At 31.7% G+C, this 13,887-nt stretch overlaps 3 protein-coding genes across 5 annotated transcripts; 1 reads left to right on the forward strand and 2 right to left on the reverse strand.

Annotated features, from left to right (window-relative positions):
* Positions 1-463: 463 nt before the first annotated feature.
* Positions 464-3,506, reverse strand: LOC111031343. 2 transcript variants are annotated; one of them, XM_022311243.1, is made up of 5 exons: positions 2,997-3,506; positions 2,646-2,929; positions 2,239-2,509; positions 1,004-1,329; positions 464-938 (listed from the first exon to the last, which is right to left on the reverse strand). In XM_022311243.1, exons 2-4 carry the CDS (start codon positions 2,879-2,881, stop codon positions 1,039-1,041), a joined length of 798 nt encoding a protein of 265 aa, XP_022166935.1. In that variant the 5' UTR covers positions 2,882-2,929; positions 2,997-3,506; the 3' UTR covers positions 464-938; positions 1,004-1,038. The 2 variants fall into 2 exon arrangements, with proteins under 2 accessions (XP_022166935.1, XP_022166932.1); XM_022311240.1 differs by having other exon boundaries at positions 464-942; positions 2,997-3,505.
* Positions 3,507-7,905: 4,399 nt separating this feature from the next.
* Positions 7,906-9,848, reverse strand: LOC111031339 (hemK methyltransferase family member 2). Its single transcript, XM_022311236.1, has 5 exons — positions 9,735-9,848; positions 9,251-9,306; positions 8,803-9,165; positions 8,465-8,730; positions 7,906-8,378 (listed from the first exon to the last, which is right to left on the reverse strand). The coding sequence occupies exons 2-5, from the start codon at positions 9,266-9,268 to the stop codon at positions 8,099-8,101; spliced, it is 927 nt and encodes a 308-aa protein (XP_022166928.1). The 5' UTR covers positions 9,269-9,306; positions 9,735-9,848; the 3' UTR covers positions 7,906-8,098.
* Positions 9,849-10,676: 828 nt separating this feature from the next.
* On the forward strand, positions 10,677-12,934 carry LOC111031341 (DNA-directed RNA polymerases I, II, and III subunit RPABC5). 2 transcript variants are annotated; one of them, XM_022311238.1, is made up of 3 exons: positions 10,677-10,790; positions 10,868-10,989; positions 12,595-12,934. In XM_022311238.1, the coding sequence occupies exons 2-3, from the start codon at positions 10,895-10,897 to the stop codon at positions 12,701-12,703; spliced, it is 204 nt and encodes a 67-aa protein (XP_022166930.1). In that variant the 5' UTR covers positions 10,677-10,790; positions 10,868-10,894; the 3' UTR covers positions 12,704-12,934. The 2 variants fall into 2 exon arrangements, with proteins under 2 accessions (XP_022166930.1, XP_022166929.1); XM_022311237.1 differs by having other exon boundaries at positions 10,690-10,989.
* The last annotated feature ends 953 nt before the right edge of the window (positions 12,935-13,887 follow it).

Raw genomic sequence — 13,887 nt, forward strand, 5'->3', positions numbered from 1 at the left:
GTTCTCGATTGATGCGGTTACCAACAAAGACCTTTTCATTTTTATTAATAGTTATAAACTAATATAGATTATTGGAAGGTTTTGTTTTCTCTATGGTTATAACTTATTTAAGTTTTTAAATAATGATAGTAAATATACTATACTGTGGCCCACAAGAAAAGATTTCTGTCGCCCAACGAAAACTTGTCCGATTCTACTCATTCCACACTACTCAGCATGCCGACAGCTGTATGCAGACCGTAATAGTGAGAGAAATGGATCTCCACCGTCAGTCTGCATGCGCAAAACTGTAATGTTCTTCTCGTAAGCCACAGTATAGTATTGCCAAATAAAATAAAAATCTACCAAGTCAATATCAGCATGACAGCATCAGCATAGTATTTTATGAGACAAAAATTATCCATAGGTCCCAGTAAACAAATAAATAAATACATTTTGGCTGTGACATAAAGAAAACTATACAAGCCCAGAGTTCAAATATAATGAAGACCAACTCTGATTAATTTTGTATCAATAAAATCAAATCCAATGGTGTCATAGTTATACAAATAAATTTATATAATAACAGATATGTTGAAAAAAAAACAACATAATGTTTTACACATTATTTATGCACATGATGCAATATGTACAATGTTTGCAATGAATTATGTTTCACATATTATGGTAAGAACAATAATACATATTGGAATGTTAATAAAACAACTGCAGAATTGCTGTAGTGTAATCCTAGATGCTGGTTCAGCTGGTAGACGGCTAATGAATCGCAGGGTATATTATGGCCCCAGAGCTAGCACCATGCCAGGGACTTGCTCACGAGGCTTCCACCAAACTTAATTCCCAGTAATAATTCATGAAGTATTTAGAATAGTGGTTTCCATTGATAATAGCAAATTTAGGCTGCTGCATCAACGCCAGCAAGTCACAAAGCATTACATCTGCCTATGCACAATACATAAATAAATATTATGTTTATTAAATCAACAGAAAAACATACACACACCTAGACACCATTGAACCAGTATAACTTATGGTTCATCATGACTTTTTTGGTATTTCTGTTGCTTCCGGTGATGTTTCTATCACTGTAGCATCTTCTTCAGGTTGTTGTTCTTCCTTGTTGTCCTCATTAGAATCTGTGAGGTTCTTATTTGGCTGAACTTCCTCTTTGTTATCGTTTATCTCTCCTACATCATCATTTACCTTTTCAATTTCTTCCTCCAATTCCAGCTCATCTGCTACATCAATTACCACAGCTTGGGGCTCTAGGAGTGATCGACGGTTGTTGTGCTCACGACCTATTCGGTGAGAAAGCGCTCGCAAGCGTTCCTGTATTATTAGCATTACAAAAAAAAAAAAATACATAAATAAATAATTTTGTCAGGATATATTTTTTGTTTGTCTTGGCAGTGAATTTAAAGTGTTTTAAATACTTACATACACTTCAATTTTACAAAATATTAAATAATAGTAATAAATAGTTTTAATATTCAGTTATAAACAATACATTTATGTTTTGTACAAAATATTTTCATGATAAAATTAATCAATCTATGTCTTATTTTAGTTAAGAGGACGTTATACCCGCATGAGTTGTTTCTGTTTAACAAGAGCATATCAAATTTTACGTTCAGCAGATCATTATGAAAGGCTTCTCATGGACTTTTTAACATATTTTAATTTTAAAACGAGTTATAAGTATTTTAATTTTTAAGTTGTACAAGCAGTTTACAATTTTAAAATACTCATAACTCGTTGAAATATAATAAAAAGCCTATGAGAAGCCTTCCATAATAATCTTACCTTTATTTTTAATAAGAGGTCAATTTACTCTAATTTTTAAGCTAACAGAGCTAAACGTGATCTGCTGAACGTAAAATTTGATATGTTACACTCTTGAAAGATGGAAACAACACATGCCGGTATAACGTTCTCTTAAGGATCATACATAGAACAGTGGTGAAAATACTTTACATCTATTTTACTGTAATTAAGGTGTTACTTGATAATTTAAGTGGATTAAGCAGAGTATTAACTATAATAAGCAATATCCACTGGACATAGCCACTCTAAAAGGTAATACAATTTAACTCCTACTTTGCTCAGAAAATAGTGGTTTAGTTCAGCAGTTCTTAAACTTTTGGTGAGTACAAACCCCTGATGGAAGGCCTTTATGAATCTAGGAGCCCTACCTAAAAAAGAGCGCAGTAATAATAGTATTAGTAGTAGCAATAATACCTGAGTAGATTCCAGTATATTTCCTACAACGGCTATCTTGGCACGTGCGTCACACAATCTACGAGCATACCCATCTAGTAAGATACATGTGTCAGTGGCGTTTTTTGTCGTAGTAGTCACTGTAGATGTAATGGTCTTGTCAGCAGAGACTGGCAACTGCGTTGATGACATTGAAGTTGTAGCAAACAAGTAGTCATGCTGTGCCAACGACAGACGTTTGAGCTCGGAAGCCAACGAGTCAAGCTGTAGTTTCAGGTCAAGTTGGCTCAGTCTAACAGACATAAATGGTAGAAACACTAATTAATTATACGATAAAAAATAATTAAGTGGATATCAGTATTTACAGCAGTACATTCTTGTATCAGACATTGGAATAGGATAAAAATATTAGCATCACATAATTTTACCTAGTACACTGGACAGATGCGTCCAAACGGTCAACACACGGCCTGAGCAAACTGGCAACCAGACCGTCAGCCAGTGTGTCACGAGTAGCCTCTGATGCGGCGACGGCAGCAGCGGCCGCCTCATCCAGGTCTTCATCGTCCGGCGAGTAATCTGTCGTTACGGCTTCTGAACGGTTCAATGCCAAGTCTAGGACAGTGGTACCGATAGACTCGGCTGCAGAAATTTCGTTATCCATGGACTACGCGGATTCAAGTTGGCTCAGGTAATTGTGAAGTTCTGCTTTCTATACAGCGAACGTGTTAGAATAAATTATCAATAAGTATAACGATTTATGCTCATAATATACTTACGGGGTATAGCTCAGGTGTTAGAGCTTCACTAGACTCAGATTGTGACGTTTGCACAAGGCGTGGTAGTAAATACTAAGTTATAAAATGTAATTAAATAGTTAATAGTAAATACGATACACAATAATAATTATAATAATGTAAAGTCAAAGGTGTGTACTGTGTCAATACCAATGTTTCCAATGTTTCCATCAAATCGTCTGATAACAGCGGTATAGCGATAACGAATATTATATTGTATATTTTATCAGCGGGCGATGACGACGAGTGACAACGGTCACTGCAATCACCGGTGACCGGTGATCAATCACTACTGTATTTGTTCTATGGTAGTTCTGTTGAGTGTAAGTGTAATATAAGACGTCTCTAATTACTAAATTACTTCTTCTCTTTATTTTTATGTCCCACTTATAAATCGTAAAATCGATAACTTATTTTAAGAAAAATTTAAATAATGTTTATTAAAGGGTAAAGTAGATCGGATTACTATAGATTCGAATATTTTAATGAGAATGATTTTTTTTGATTAAATTAGTTCCAAAATAGTTTAGGATTAGAGTTTTTAATTTTAAAAATATAATTATTATAATCGAATTTGGATTGCGATTTATATTGATCACGTAAATTAGGAAACGTATCTATTATAATTAATTTGTGAAGAAGTTTTCTTGAATAGCATTTTTTTAATAATAAGTTGTGTCATTGTTTATTACAAATTAATAATTTAAAATAAATTAATAATAAGAATTGCTGCTTAAAAAGGTATAACCAGACAACCAGTACCCATACATACATATGGACCCTATGATAAGTGGTCCTTTATGTAGGTAATAGAATTTTCAGAAAATATGACTCCTTAAGACTCATAAAATCAATTCATGAAAAAGTTCGATACTCTTGTGATATTGTTCCAGGAATTTACGACAAAATCGAATCAAAAAAGACATGTAGATTTTCAACATGGTAGCTCATCAACAGTATCTATTGTAATAAGCGCCTACACATATTTTCAAACACATTGGCTTTAAGGTTTATGATAATGAACTATGAAGTAGTTTGGCCAGTATGGGTGTTACATTGTACTAAATATATAGAAATATATTTCTTATCGTTAACATAAGGTTAGTTACAGAACATAATTATTTATTCTCGATTCATTTATTCCTATAAGGATAAAAATATCCTTTCAGTAAAGTAATAATCTGTACTACTCTTTACTAAAAATTAATAATTAAAAATAAAATCATAATGAGAATGCTGGTTAAAAAGGCTATATATAGCCTGATGAATTTTTTTTTTGGGAGAGGGCCTATAGCCTTTTTTTCTTGTGGTATCGACGACACTGCAGGAACTTTTTGTGAATTCCGAGAGGGCTAACATAATTCTGGGGGGGGGGGGGGCTTATAACCCTCATAGCCCCCCAATTCTACACCTATATGCATATCACCACACATATATGACCCTATAAGTTGTCCTCTATGTACCTAATAAAGTTTTCAATAAAGACGAAACGTTGAAAAAAACACATAAAATCAATTAATGAAAAAGTTCGATGTTCTTGTGAAATATGTTCCAAGGAATTTACGATGAAATCGAATAAAAAAATATAGGTATGTAGATTTTCAACATGAACCAAGTGTACGTGCAATATTTCCAAATACATCTGCTTATCTAATGTATAAGGATAATAAAGTAGTATGTACACGCGGGTGCTAAATTTTAGTTCCGGTAAGTAATTTTTTTTAAATTAAAAATAACATTTAATTTTAGCTAGTTTTATAATAATTATGAAGACTTATTCACACCATTCATTATCCACATTGACTTGGTGGAATTTGCGCCATCAAATTGTGCTTATATACATACTTATATAGTGTGTGACTAAAGAAGGCCTAGAAAAAGTAGAGGACTACAGATCTTTCAAAAGTTTAACTGAAAATTAAAAAATTAATGTGGAATCTTCCCAGGCCCCTTAATGACAGGTTAAATCGAACGTGGCGGAAACAATTCGAATGTAACTATTTAATAAGTCATCAATTACGATTTACGATGCTTCGAGAGGAAGTTGTTTGTATCTACGGCACTCACTAAAAGTGCTGTACGTAAGTAAGCATTAAAAGTATAAGTCACAATAAGAAAAAATAAATAGTTCAAATTAAACATATTATGTTACATATATTTATAAATTATAATAATGAAATCACCAAAATGACTGATCAATTACATAATATAAATACTCCAATTTATTGAAAAAAATATAGACCACCTACATAAAAATCAGTTATATAATATAATTTTATAATTTATTATTCTATAAGGCTTGTACAACGATGTTAAGAAGATAATAATAATTAAAAAATAGTTCAAAATACCTATATAATTATATATATGTATATTGTATACAATTAAATATTAAATAAATACATCATATAGAACTATATATATAACTATACTATAAATATAGTGGAACCTCTAGAAGTCGAAATTCAACGGAAATGCAATTTTTTCGATTTACTAAGGTTTTCGAGTTACTAAGGTTTTAGAAAAAATTCGACTAAAAAAAGAGTTTTTAAAATGTATATAGGTATGTAATATGTATTAAAGTTTTTAATTATTGTAGACAATATACAATTTGTGTTCATATATTCTTAAATGTGTTTTTTCTCTTGTAATTTATTATAATTTATTTTAATTGGTTAATTCTATTTGACTTGTTGTGTGGTATATTTAAAAAGACGACAGTTTCTCAAAATCCAGCTCTGGGTTTCTTATTATGCAGTTATGTCGTAGTGTATAATTTATATTATGTAATGTACGTTATTTTTGCAGTGTTCCGACTAAAGCGACACTATGGTTCTCAGCACCTAGCTCAACCAGGCCTACGGGCTACGAGCCACTCGGCAGGCGCTGGTTGCTGACACTGAGGGCGAAAGCTAATTCTGAAAGCTAATTCCGTCGCGTTAGTAGATCTCCTGAGGACCATCGGATAGTCAAACGAGTTTCGGGACGATTCGGTAAAAAGGTGCCAGTCTAAGGCCTGTGCTGATCATAAGAGCCAGGACTACTAATTAAGATGCGTTAAAAACAAATAAATTTTTAAAAATGAATAAAAATACAATACTATTTCACTAAAAATCATAAAATAAATCATACATTTATAAATAAATCTACTCCCACTGAAACAATCCATTAATTAAAAACGTAATTGGGATAACATTTGTATCATTTAAGCTAATTTAATGACATGTTATAATTTTATGTCGAATCTAGAATATTTGAGAACATACTAATGAAAGCTAAAGGTTAAGAAGTTAACTACTCACATATCATTTTGTTTTAAAATTTAAAATACCATTATTAGGGTAAAAGACTTGTAGCATTTGTATGTATCTGTTTTGCATAGTTATAAAAAAAGAGAGTACAAATAAATATGTTTCATGCTTTCACTAAGTTTTTAAATTTTATTATGCATATAAATGCATATTTTGAATTTTTAACATATTTTCACTTAGTCAATAATTCAATTTATTTTCCACTGACATATTCATATAGTACAACCTAAACACAGATTTATTTTTTATGATTGTCGTATAATATGGTTTTTGATTGGCCACACCGTAGCACGTTTTTCCTAGAGGCCTGATGATTTTATAAATTATAATAAAATTTAATGCTTTAATATCTTAAGTTGTAACATGTCAAACAAAAATAAAATTAATTCAAAATAATAAATCAATAAATCCAGTTAGATAAAATACACAAAAAGCATAAAAATATTCTTGATTTTATTTTTTATGTTGCAAGGAAATGTATATTTTGGGTATTCAAATGCATAATTGGTGATATGTTATAGTTACAAGTCATCTGCCCTAATCATTAAAAACAAAACTAAGAATAATAATCTAAACTTCTAAAGGAATTGTAAGCTAAGGACATTTTAAAGACAACTAAAAAAGTTGACCATAATATATTTGAATGAAACATTCGTCGAACAGATAACGGATAAAAAAAAAATTGGTTGACACAAATGCTTGAAAACTATTGTTGTTAGAGGTATAAAATTCATAAAAATTAAAGTAAAAAGAAATTAAACTATATTAAATATTTAAATTTCAAATAAAAGTAGAATAAACGTCTTAAATAACTTTTATATTTTATATTCTATGATAAAAATTGTTATACACTTACAGTTATTTCAAATAAATTTCAATGTGATTACCATGGCTGACAATATAGTTAGGTGGAATGATGGAGTTCATGATTTAATATTTATAGATCTCATTACAAATTCATCTTTTAAACATCTAATATCATCAAACATAATTAGCCAAGTAATCTGTGTTTTAAGTGCAAAATGTCTTAGTATAAATAATACATTTTTATAGATATTCACTTAAAAAAAAGATATGCTAAGTACTTAGGATTATTTTTATTTTTATTATGTTGAAATATGAAATAGATATAAATATCAAGACGTAATTGAAATGCAGTAAAAATATTTTTCATTTCTTATCCAAGTACAAAATATATTACAAAAATATTTTAACTTGAAAAGATAAAAAAAAAGAATATTTATTGATATTTTACAACTTTTATAATTCTTAATAAATTGAAAACTATAAAATAAATGTATTTTTTATGTAATTTTTCAAACAAAAAGTAAATGTATTTAAATATTTTTAATATAAAACAAATAATTAATTATGTTACGAGTATAAATAATATTTTCATTAATTAATTGGCTTCAAGGTTTAATAAAATAAAAAAATAAAAAATTGATAAAAATTACAAAATTGAAATAAGTTAAACAAAAATTGAATGAATGAATTATTTTATAGCAATATATTTAAATTTTACAACATAAAAAAATATTTACTTATGTATGAAATAAACTCTGTATCAATATTTTTAATTTAACTGAATTGCGTAATATAAAGTTTAATAGAAATAAATTGAATGGGATACAGTAAGTACCACAGTGAATGCCCATAAAGGAGTATAATGATAACAATATGTCAAATATAAAATGAAAAATAAATATAAAGGAATGTTAATAAAATTAATGCATTTTAATAGTAATCAGTCCAAAATTATGTAGGGTGCAATCAATTAAAATCTTTAGGTCGATAAATTCGGTATACAGCTAAGCGTTCACCAATGATGTTCCGGGACAAGATACGAGTGCATACTAATGGTCTGCTAGCAGGGCTGCTTCCAAAAGTTGTCAACTCTATATTGTTCAAGTCGTCATAGTAAATATTTTGGTCAGCTCGTTTATGCCGAGCTTGAATCTCATCTCGTACTAGTGCATCATAATTGTAATCAATCATTAGGGCATAGAAAACTCCATACTCTGATAGAAGATCTGCTGCTTGATGCAGGGCTCTAATTAAAAAAAATCATACACAAATTATTATTTTGATATAGGTATAGCTGCCAGGTACATGAAGTAGTCATACACTCATACTAACCTCTTAAGCACATCTACACCATCTGGGCCGCCACCCAGCCAAGCGGCATCTTCCATCACTACTAGCTTTTGATTATCAAGCGCCTGGTCTTTGGTTTTTATTTTTGTTACTTTAGGTGTTGGTGCACGTTCACCCTCAGGGCCTCGAACATATGGCGGATTGAATACAAGTATATCAATGGGGCCATACACTTCTTCGTCATTATTAATATTGGTAGTGTCAGGACGTCGCATCCATGTCAGTAGGTCGCCACGTATTGCATCCACCTAGGTAATATAAAAACACAAATTCACAATCATTTATAATATTTAAAAATAATAATATAAATATACACTAACTTCAACATCATTAAGTTTGCATGTCATAATGGTTTTAAGACAAGCAGTTGGATTTATGTCTACAGCTATACAGTGAGCTCCAACAGCAATCGATGAAAGTGTATCACTCAGCGCCTTTGATATAGCAGCAGTAAGGATGCCAAAACCACTTCCTAATTCAACAACCATCAGTGGTCCACATTTAGCAGACGAACCATCATCCGAATTTGTTTTTAACAACCGGTTTTTAATTACGTGCTCCAAGTCCAATTCAAAAACATCCAACATCAGAAACGTGTCCTCAGCTGGCTCATACACTGAAGGGGAGGTATGAAATTCCCCATTGTTTTCGTCCAAAGAGACGGAATCCGAAATAGAATAAGCCTGTACAAACAAATCATGTAAGTATGGTTAATCAACAAGAACCTAAATTAATGTTGGTAAAGAATGAGTACCTCCTTATACTTACAGGAGTGTTGATAATCATGATGGATTTTATAGTGGTCCTCGTTTTGCTTTTTGTCACTACATATCAAACCAATACATACACAATTAAAAAGAATGCAGTTTAAAGGCCGGTTTACATTTATCAAAGTAGCCACGTCCGTGAACCCACGAATGAGCGGCACGGATTCTACTTTGATATTATAAACACACCACGCATACGTGTGACAAACTCGTACAAGTCGTGTTGTCCGATCCGTACCGGCACGGACATGTATCAAAATTCTCGTACGTGGGGAGAACATTTTATTATTTTATATTTTACTTGGACAGACAAAATTTGACAGTGTAAACACTGTCGTCAGTGCTCGAATCAAAGTTACACTGATCCGTGGTTCACGGACGTGGCTACTTTGATAAGTGTAAACTGGCCTTAAAAGAAACAACGGAATTCAGTACACCGGTCAAATAGCTATGCAGAATGCGATTATAAATAAACGAGTCTGTACCTGGTGCACCAGATGGAAAAGCCAAGGAGATGGTTGACGTGCCACCCACCTAACCAAATTGTGTGGTGGATTAATTGGACGTTGACCGGTGTGCGCGTCTGGCTTACGCAGCAGCAGCCGTACGTTCGGCCAACAGTTCCCTTTCAACGTGTACTGCTTCAGCTACAACTTCTGCCAACGCTTCGGCGGCGACTGCTGCTGATGCGGCTGCAGTCACTGCTATCGAAGCCGAGATGTTGGCTGCTTTTGATGCGTCAGCCGCTTCCGCTAACGTGGCGGCGTTGGCTGCTACAGTGGCAGCGGATGCTGCTTCTCTGGCCGCGGTCGCTGCGAACGTGGACGCTTCTGCAGCTGCAAATGCGGCGAACACTATATCTTCCATTTATTACACGAACCTGACAGGACCGGCAATGTGCTGGTGTAAAATTCTGTTGTTTATCGTCCTAGAATTCGTACAGTTTGTTGTTTGTACGAAGGATAGACGATGTGATCGCCTGCGGTTTACGTGTTAATATTGTACCACGGCCCGCGATTAATGACGACGATAAATAAACAATAAGATTTACAGTACTCACGTAAGATACTTTATGTAGCGCGGCGGGAAGTATTGTACCGATAGATGTGAAATATGAATGACGTTCTTGATCTCCAGTCTCCTGAAATGGCCGACTGATCGAAATAATGAACTATCCAGTGTGTATTAACTCGCCCAGTCGTCTGAAACCTCGCTAATGGTAGGTCGGTACGCCAAGCATGCAGTGGAAACCGGCAAAATAATATGCACTCAGTGCTCAATTCTGATGTAATCTGTGGAGGGGGCTCTGGGCACATGTGATAGAGAAATTATTATTATTATTTTACTGCGCAATAGTCGTGGAGGCTCTGATCGGCTTGTTGCGCCTGCGCCGTAGGTTCGTAAACCACGCTTTCGTCGCCCGTCAGTGCACTGCACTGTTGTTCTAAACGGAACGCATCGCCCCAGCATTGCACCGAATGCCGATAACCCGCGTCCCGCGTTCGTAGTTAGTACCGTTCGTAGATACCAGATAACAAACCGTAATATTTTACAATTTAGTATTTTTTGTTTATTGACAATTTGACATTCGTTTAACTGTTGTTTAATAAGCCAACAGGGAAGTTTTTGCAGCAAATCAATCAAAATGATCATTCCGATTCGGTGCTTCACATGTGGAAAGGTCATAGCAAACAAATGGGAGAGTTACTTGGGCTTACTACAAGCCGAATACACAGAAGGGTGAGTTGTGTAATGTAATATTTAATTTATCATTAGACAATGCTTTGTATGAATGTTGGTTAATTAAGTATTGCATTTGTATGATCGATGTGGCGGCTTATAAATAATACGGTGAGATAGGACCCCTCCCCCGACATAAACATTTATTTTTGTTGCAAATTTCTGTTTAATAAGTAGGTAGATACTAATAATGAAAATGGAAAAACTAGTACATGTAATTTCTCCCTAGCTTGAATGTAGAAGCATTGTCATGTAAGTTTCCGATTTCCTGATATGCACTATTTGCCATACATCTCGGTTTTGCCATGACACAGTTTTTAACCAATTGTCCCGGTGTCCCGAGAAAGTGTTTCGGGACAGCAATTTGTCTCGGTTTCAAGAATTTACTAGATAAAATACCGATTTTAAATCATGAGAAAACATTATCTTCCTACAAATTACAAAATGCAAAAATATACTCGCGATAATTATAAGTATTTTATTCATCTTGTGAAGAACTCTATGACCAAATTTTGGGAAACAAGTCTTTATCAAAACAAGTTCATGGATCAGCTAATTATGTAGTAAAATCAACAGAAAAACCCTGGACTCCGAAAGTTCCAAAGACTAAGAATAAGAATTATTATTATTATCATTATATTGCTTGTATACATGATTCATACAAAACAATTTATACACCTATATATATGTTAGGGCAAAGTAGACTTTCGGGCAATGTTTACATTGCCTGGTCATTCTGGTACTGCCCGATTATGGTGGGCAATGTAGGCAAAATTATACATTGTCCAGGCTGTATAGAATTGCCCAGTCTAGTTGGGGCAATATAAACCAAAAGTTTTTATATTATAATTATAAACATTTCTAATCTTATCGATCTTGTTAATTACTTTATTATTTGAATATTATTATTATTAACTTAACTATTTATTTTTACAATTATCATTATATTTTTTATTACAGTTACATCAAATAATACATAAATAATTCTACATTAAATAATTCTTCATTAAAAACATAGTACTAACCTAACCTTCATTACTCACTGGAACAATTAATTTACCGATAATATAATCTTGAAACTACGATAATTGACGAGATAATATTGAGTTTTGTATATTGGTACCTCGTGGCTCATATTAGTATAGGTATTTGAAATACTAACAGACAACGGTTTCATAATATTATAGTTGATAGTTTAAGTTACAATGTCTAATTTACTACGGGCAAAGTATACATGGACCGGTCAAAATAGTATTTTAATATATTGCCCAAAAACAGCGGGCAAAGTATACATAGACCGGGCAATGTGAACACTGCCCGAAAGTCTACTTTGTCCGTAACATATATATATATACATAAAAAAGTAAATATTATTTTATTATAAATGTCAAAATGTCCCAGGTTTGAAAAAATATAATCTGGTAACCCCATAATAGGTTAACGTACACAATTACTCAATAATTAAACATGTGAAAACTTCCAATATTTTCTGTAATTTACATGTCAATTTTTAACATTTTCTTTAATTATGTTTGTACTTTGTTTTGATCATGGCTATCAATTTATTCCGATTTACCTATAAATTTTAAAATTTTATTTTTTCAGTGATGCTCTGGATGCACTTGGACTCAAGCGGTATTGTTGTAGACGTATGTTACTCGGTCATGTTGATTTGATTGAAAAGCTTCTCAATTATGCGCCGCTCGAAAAATGATTTTGTACTACTAATAATTTTTTTAAATATAATAATCAATAAATAAGATGTAATTCATTGTGTATTATTTATATATTATATTTTTACATGTATATTAAGACGCAAAAGATTTGTAATTACTAAAACTCAAAATTTATGATCAAATCAATTTTTGGGATAAAAATATTACTCATCATAGGTAAATAAGTATCATTATATATTTTTTTGTTAATATAAAAGCAACACAATTTACTTTGCTGGTTTTTATTAATTTTTTTTTTCTTTAAAAGTTATATGATTTATAACTATAGATATGATGATACACTCCTAAACATACATTACATGTGTGTGTTAGTGTTAAATAAATCCAATATATTGTTTTTGTTGTGTGAATAAATTTCTCAGCTTATGTTAAGTGTATAGAAAACAGTGGCAGATAATAGATATACATTGAAGATGAATAGACATATTATTTCTAGTTACAGAAACTTTGTAAGTTCCTATAGGGCAAAGGTGGTAGATCTATGACATGCTACATGTATGGAAAAGGCCTAGACTGTTTAGCACAATATACGTATGTGATAACAGAATACAATTAAAATGCAAATTTTCAATAAGAAGCCACCCATTAGTGACACTTGACAATACTTAATATAAAAATAACATATTGATAGTCACTTTCAATTATATTTTTACTGATAATACTTACCCATTCTATGCTTTCAACATTCGCATTGACATACAGTTGTTAAAGTTCATTTTTTACTGTGGATATGATTAAATCAAAACAGAGACAGATGAAGATATTGCTGCTTGTGTTTCATTAAATTTAAAAGTAGCAAATTACATACATACCTGATATTAAAAAGTATCAAATGTAATTTAGTTATTGGGGATATAAGTTGTCAAATAAAAGTATATATTTAATATAAAAATTTTCTTATTTGTATCTGACAAATGTAATGCTCTAACAATGATATATTATTATTTAAATGAAATAGAAATTAATTCTTAGTTAGGTATCAATTTTTTATAAGATCTTAAGGTTCAAATTTCAACAAAATTCATCAAAAATTGCAAATAATTCATCCTGTATCTAAAATATATATAAACTGTTTTTATTTTTTAAAGAAATCTTATTTTCAAATTTGAACGAAATTAGATATTTTTTGTGATTCAACAATATTTTTTATGGGGTTTGGGAA

The sequence above is a fragment of the Myzus persicae genome, unplaced genomic scaffold (assembly GCF_001856785.1).
Source record: "Myzus persicae strain clone G006 unplaced genomic scaffold, MPER_G0061.0, whole genome shotgun sequence".
Classification (NCBI taxonomy): Eukaryota; Metazoa; Arthropoda; class Insecta; order Hemiptera; family Aphididae; genus Myzus; species Myzus persicae.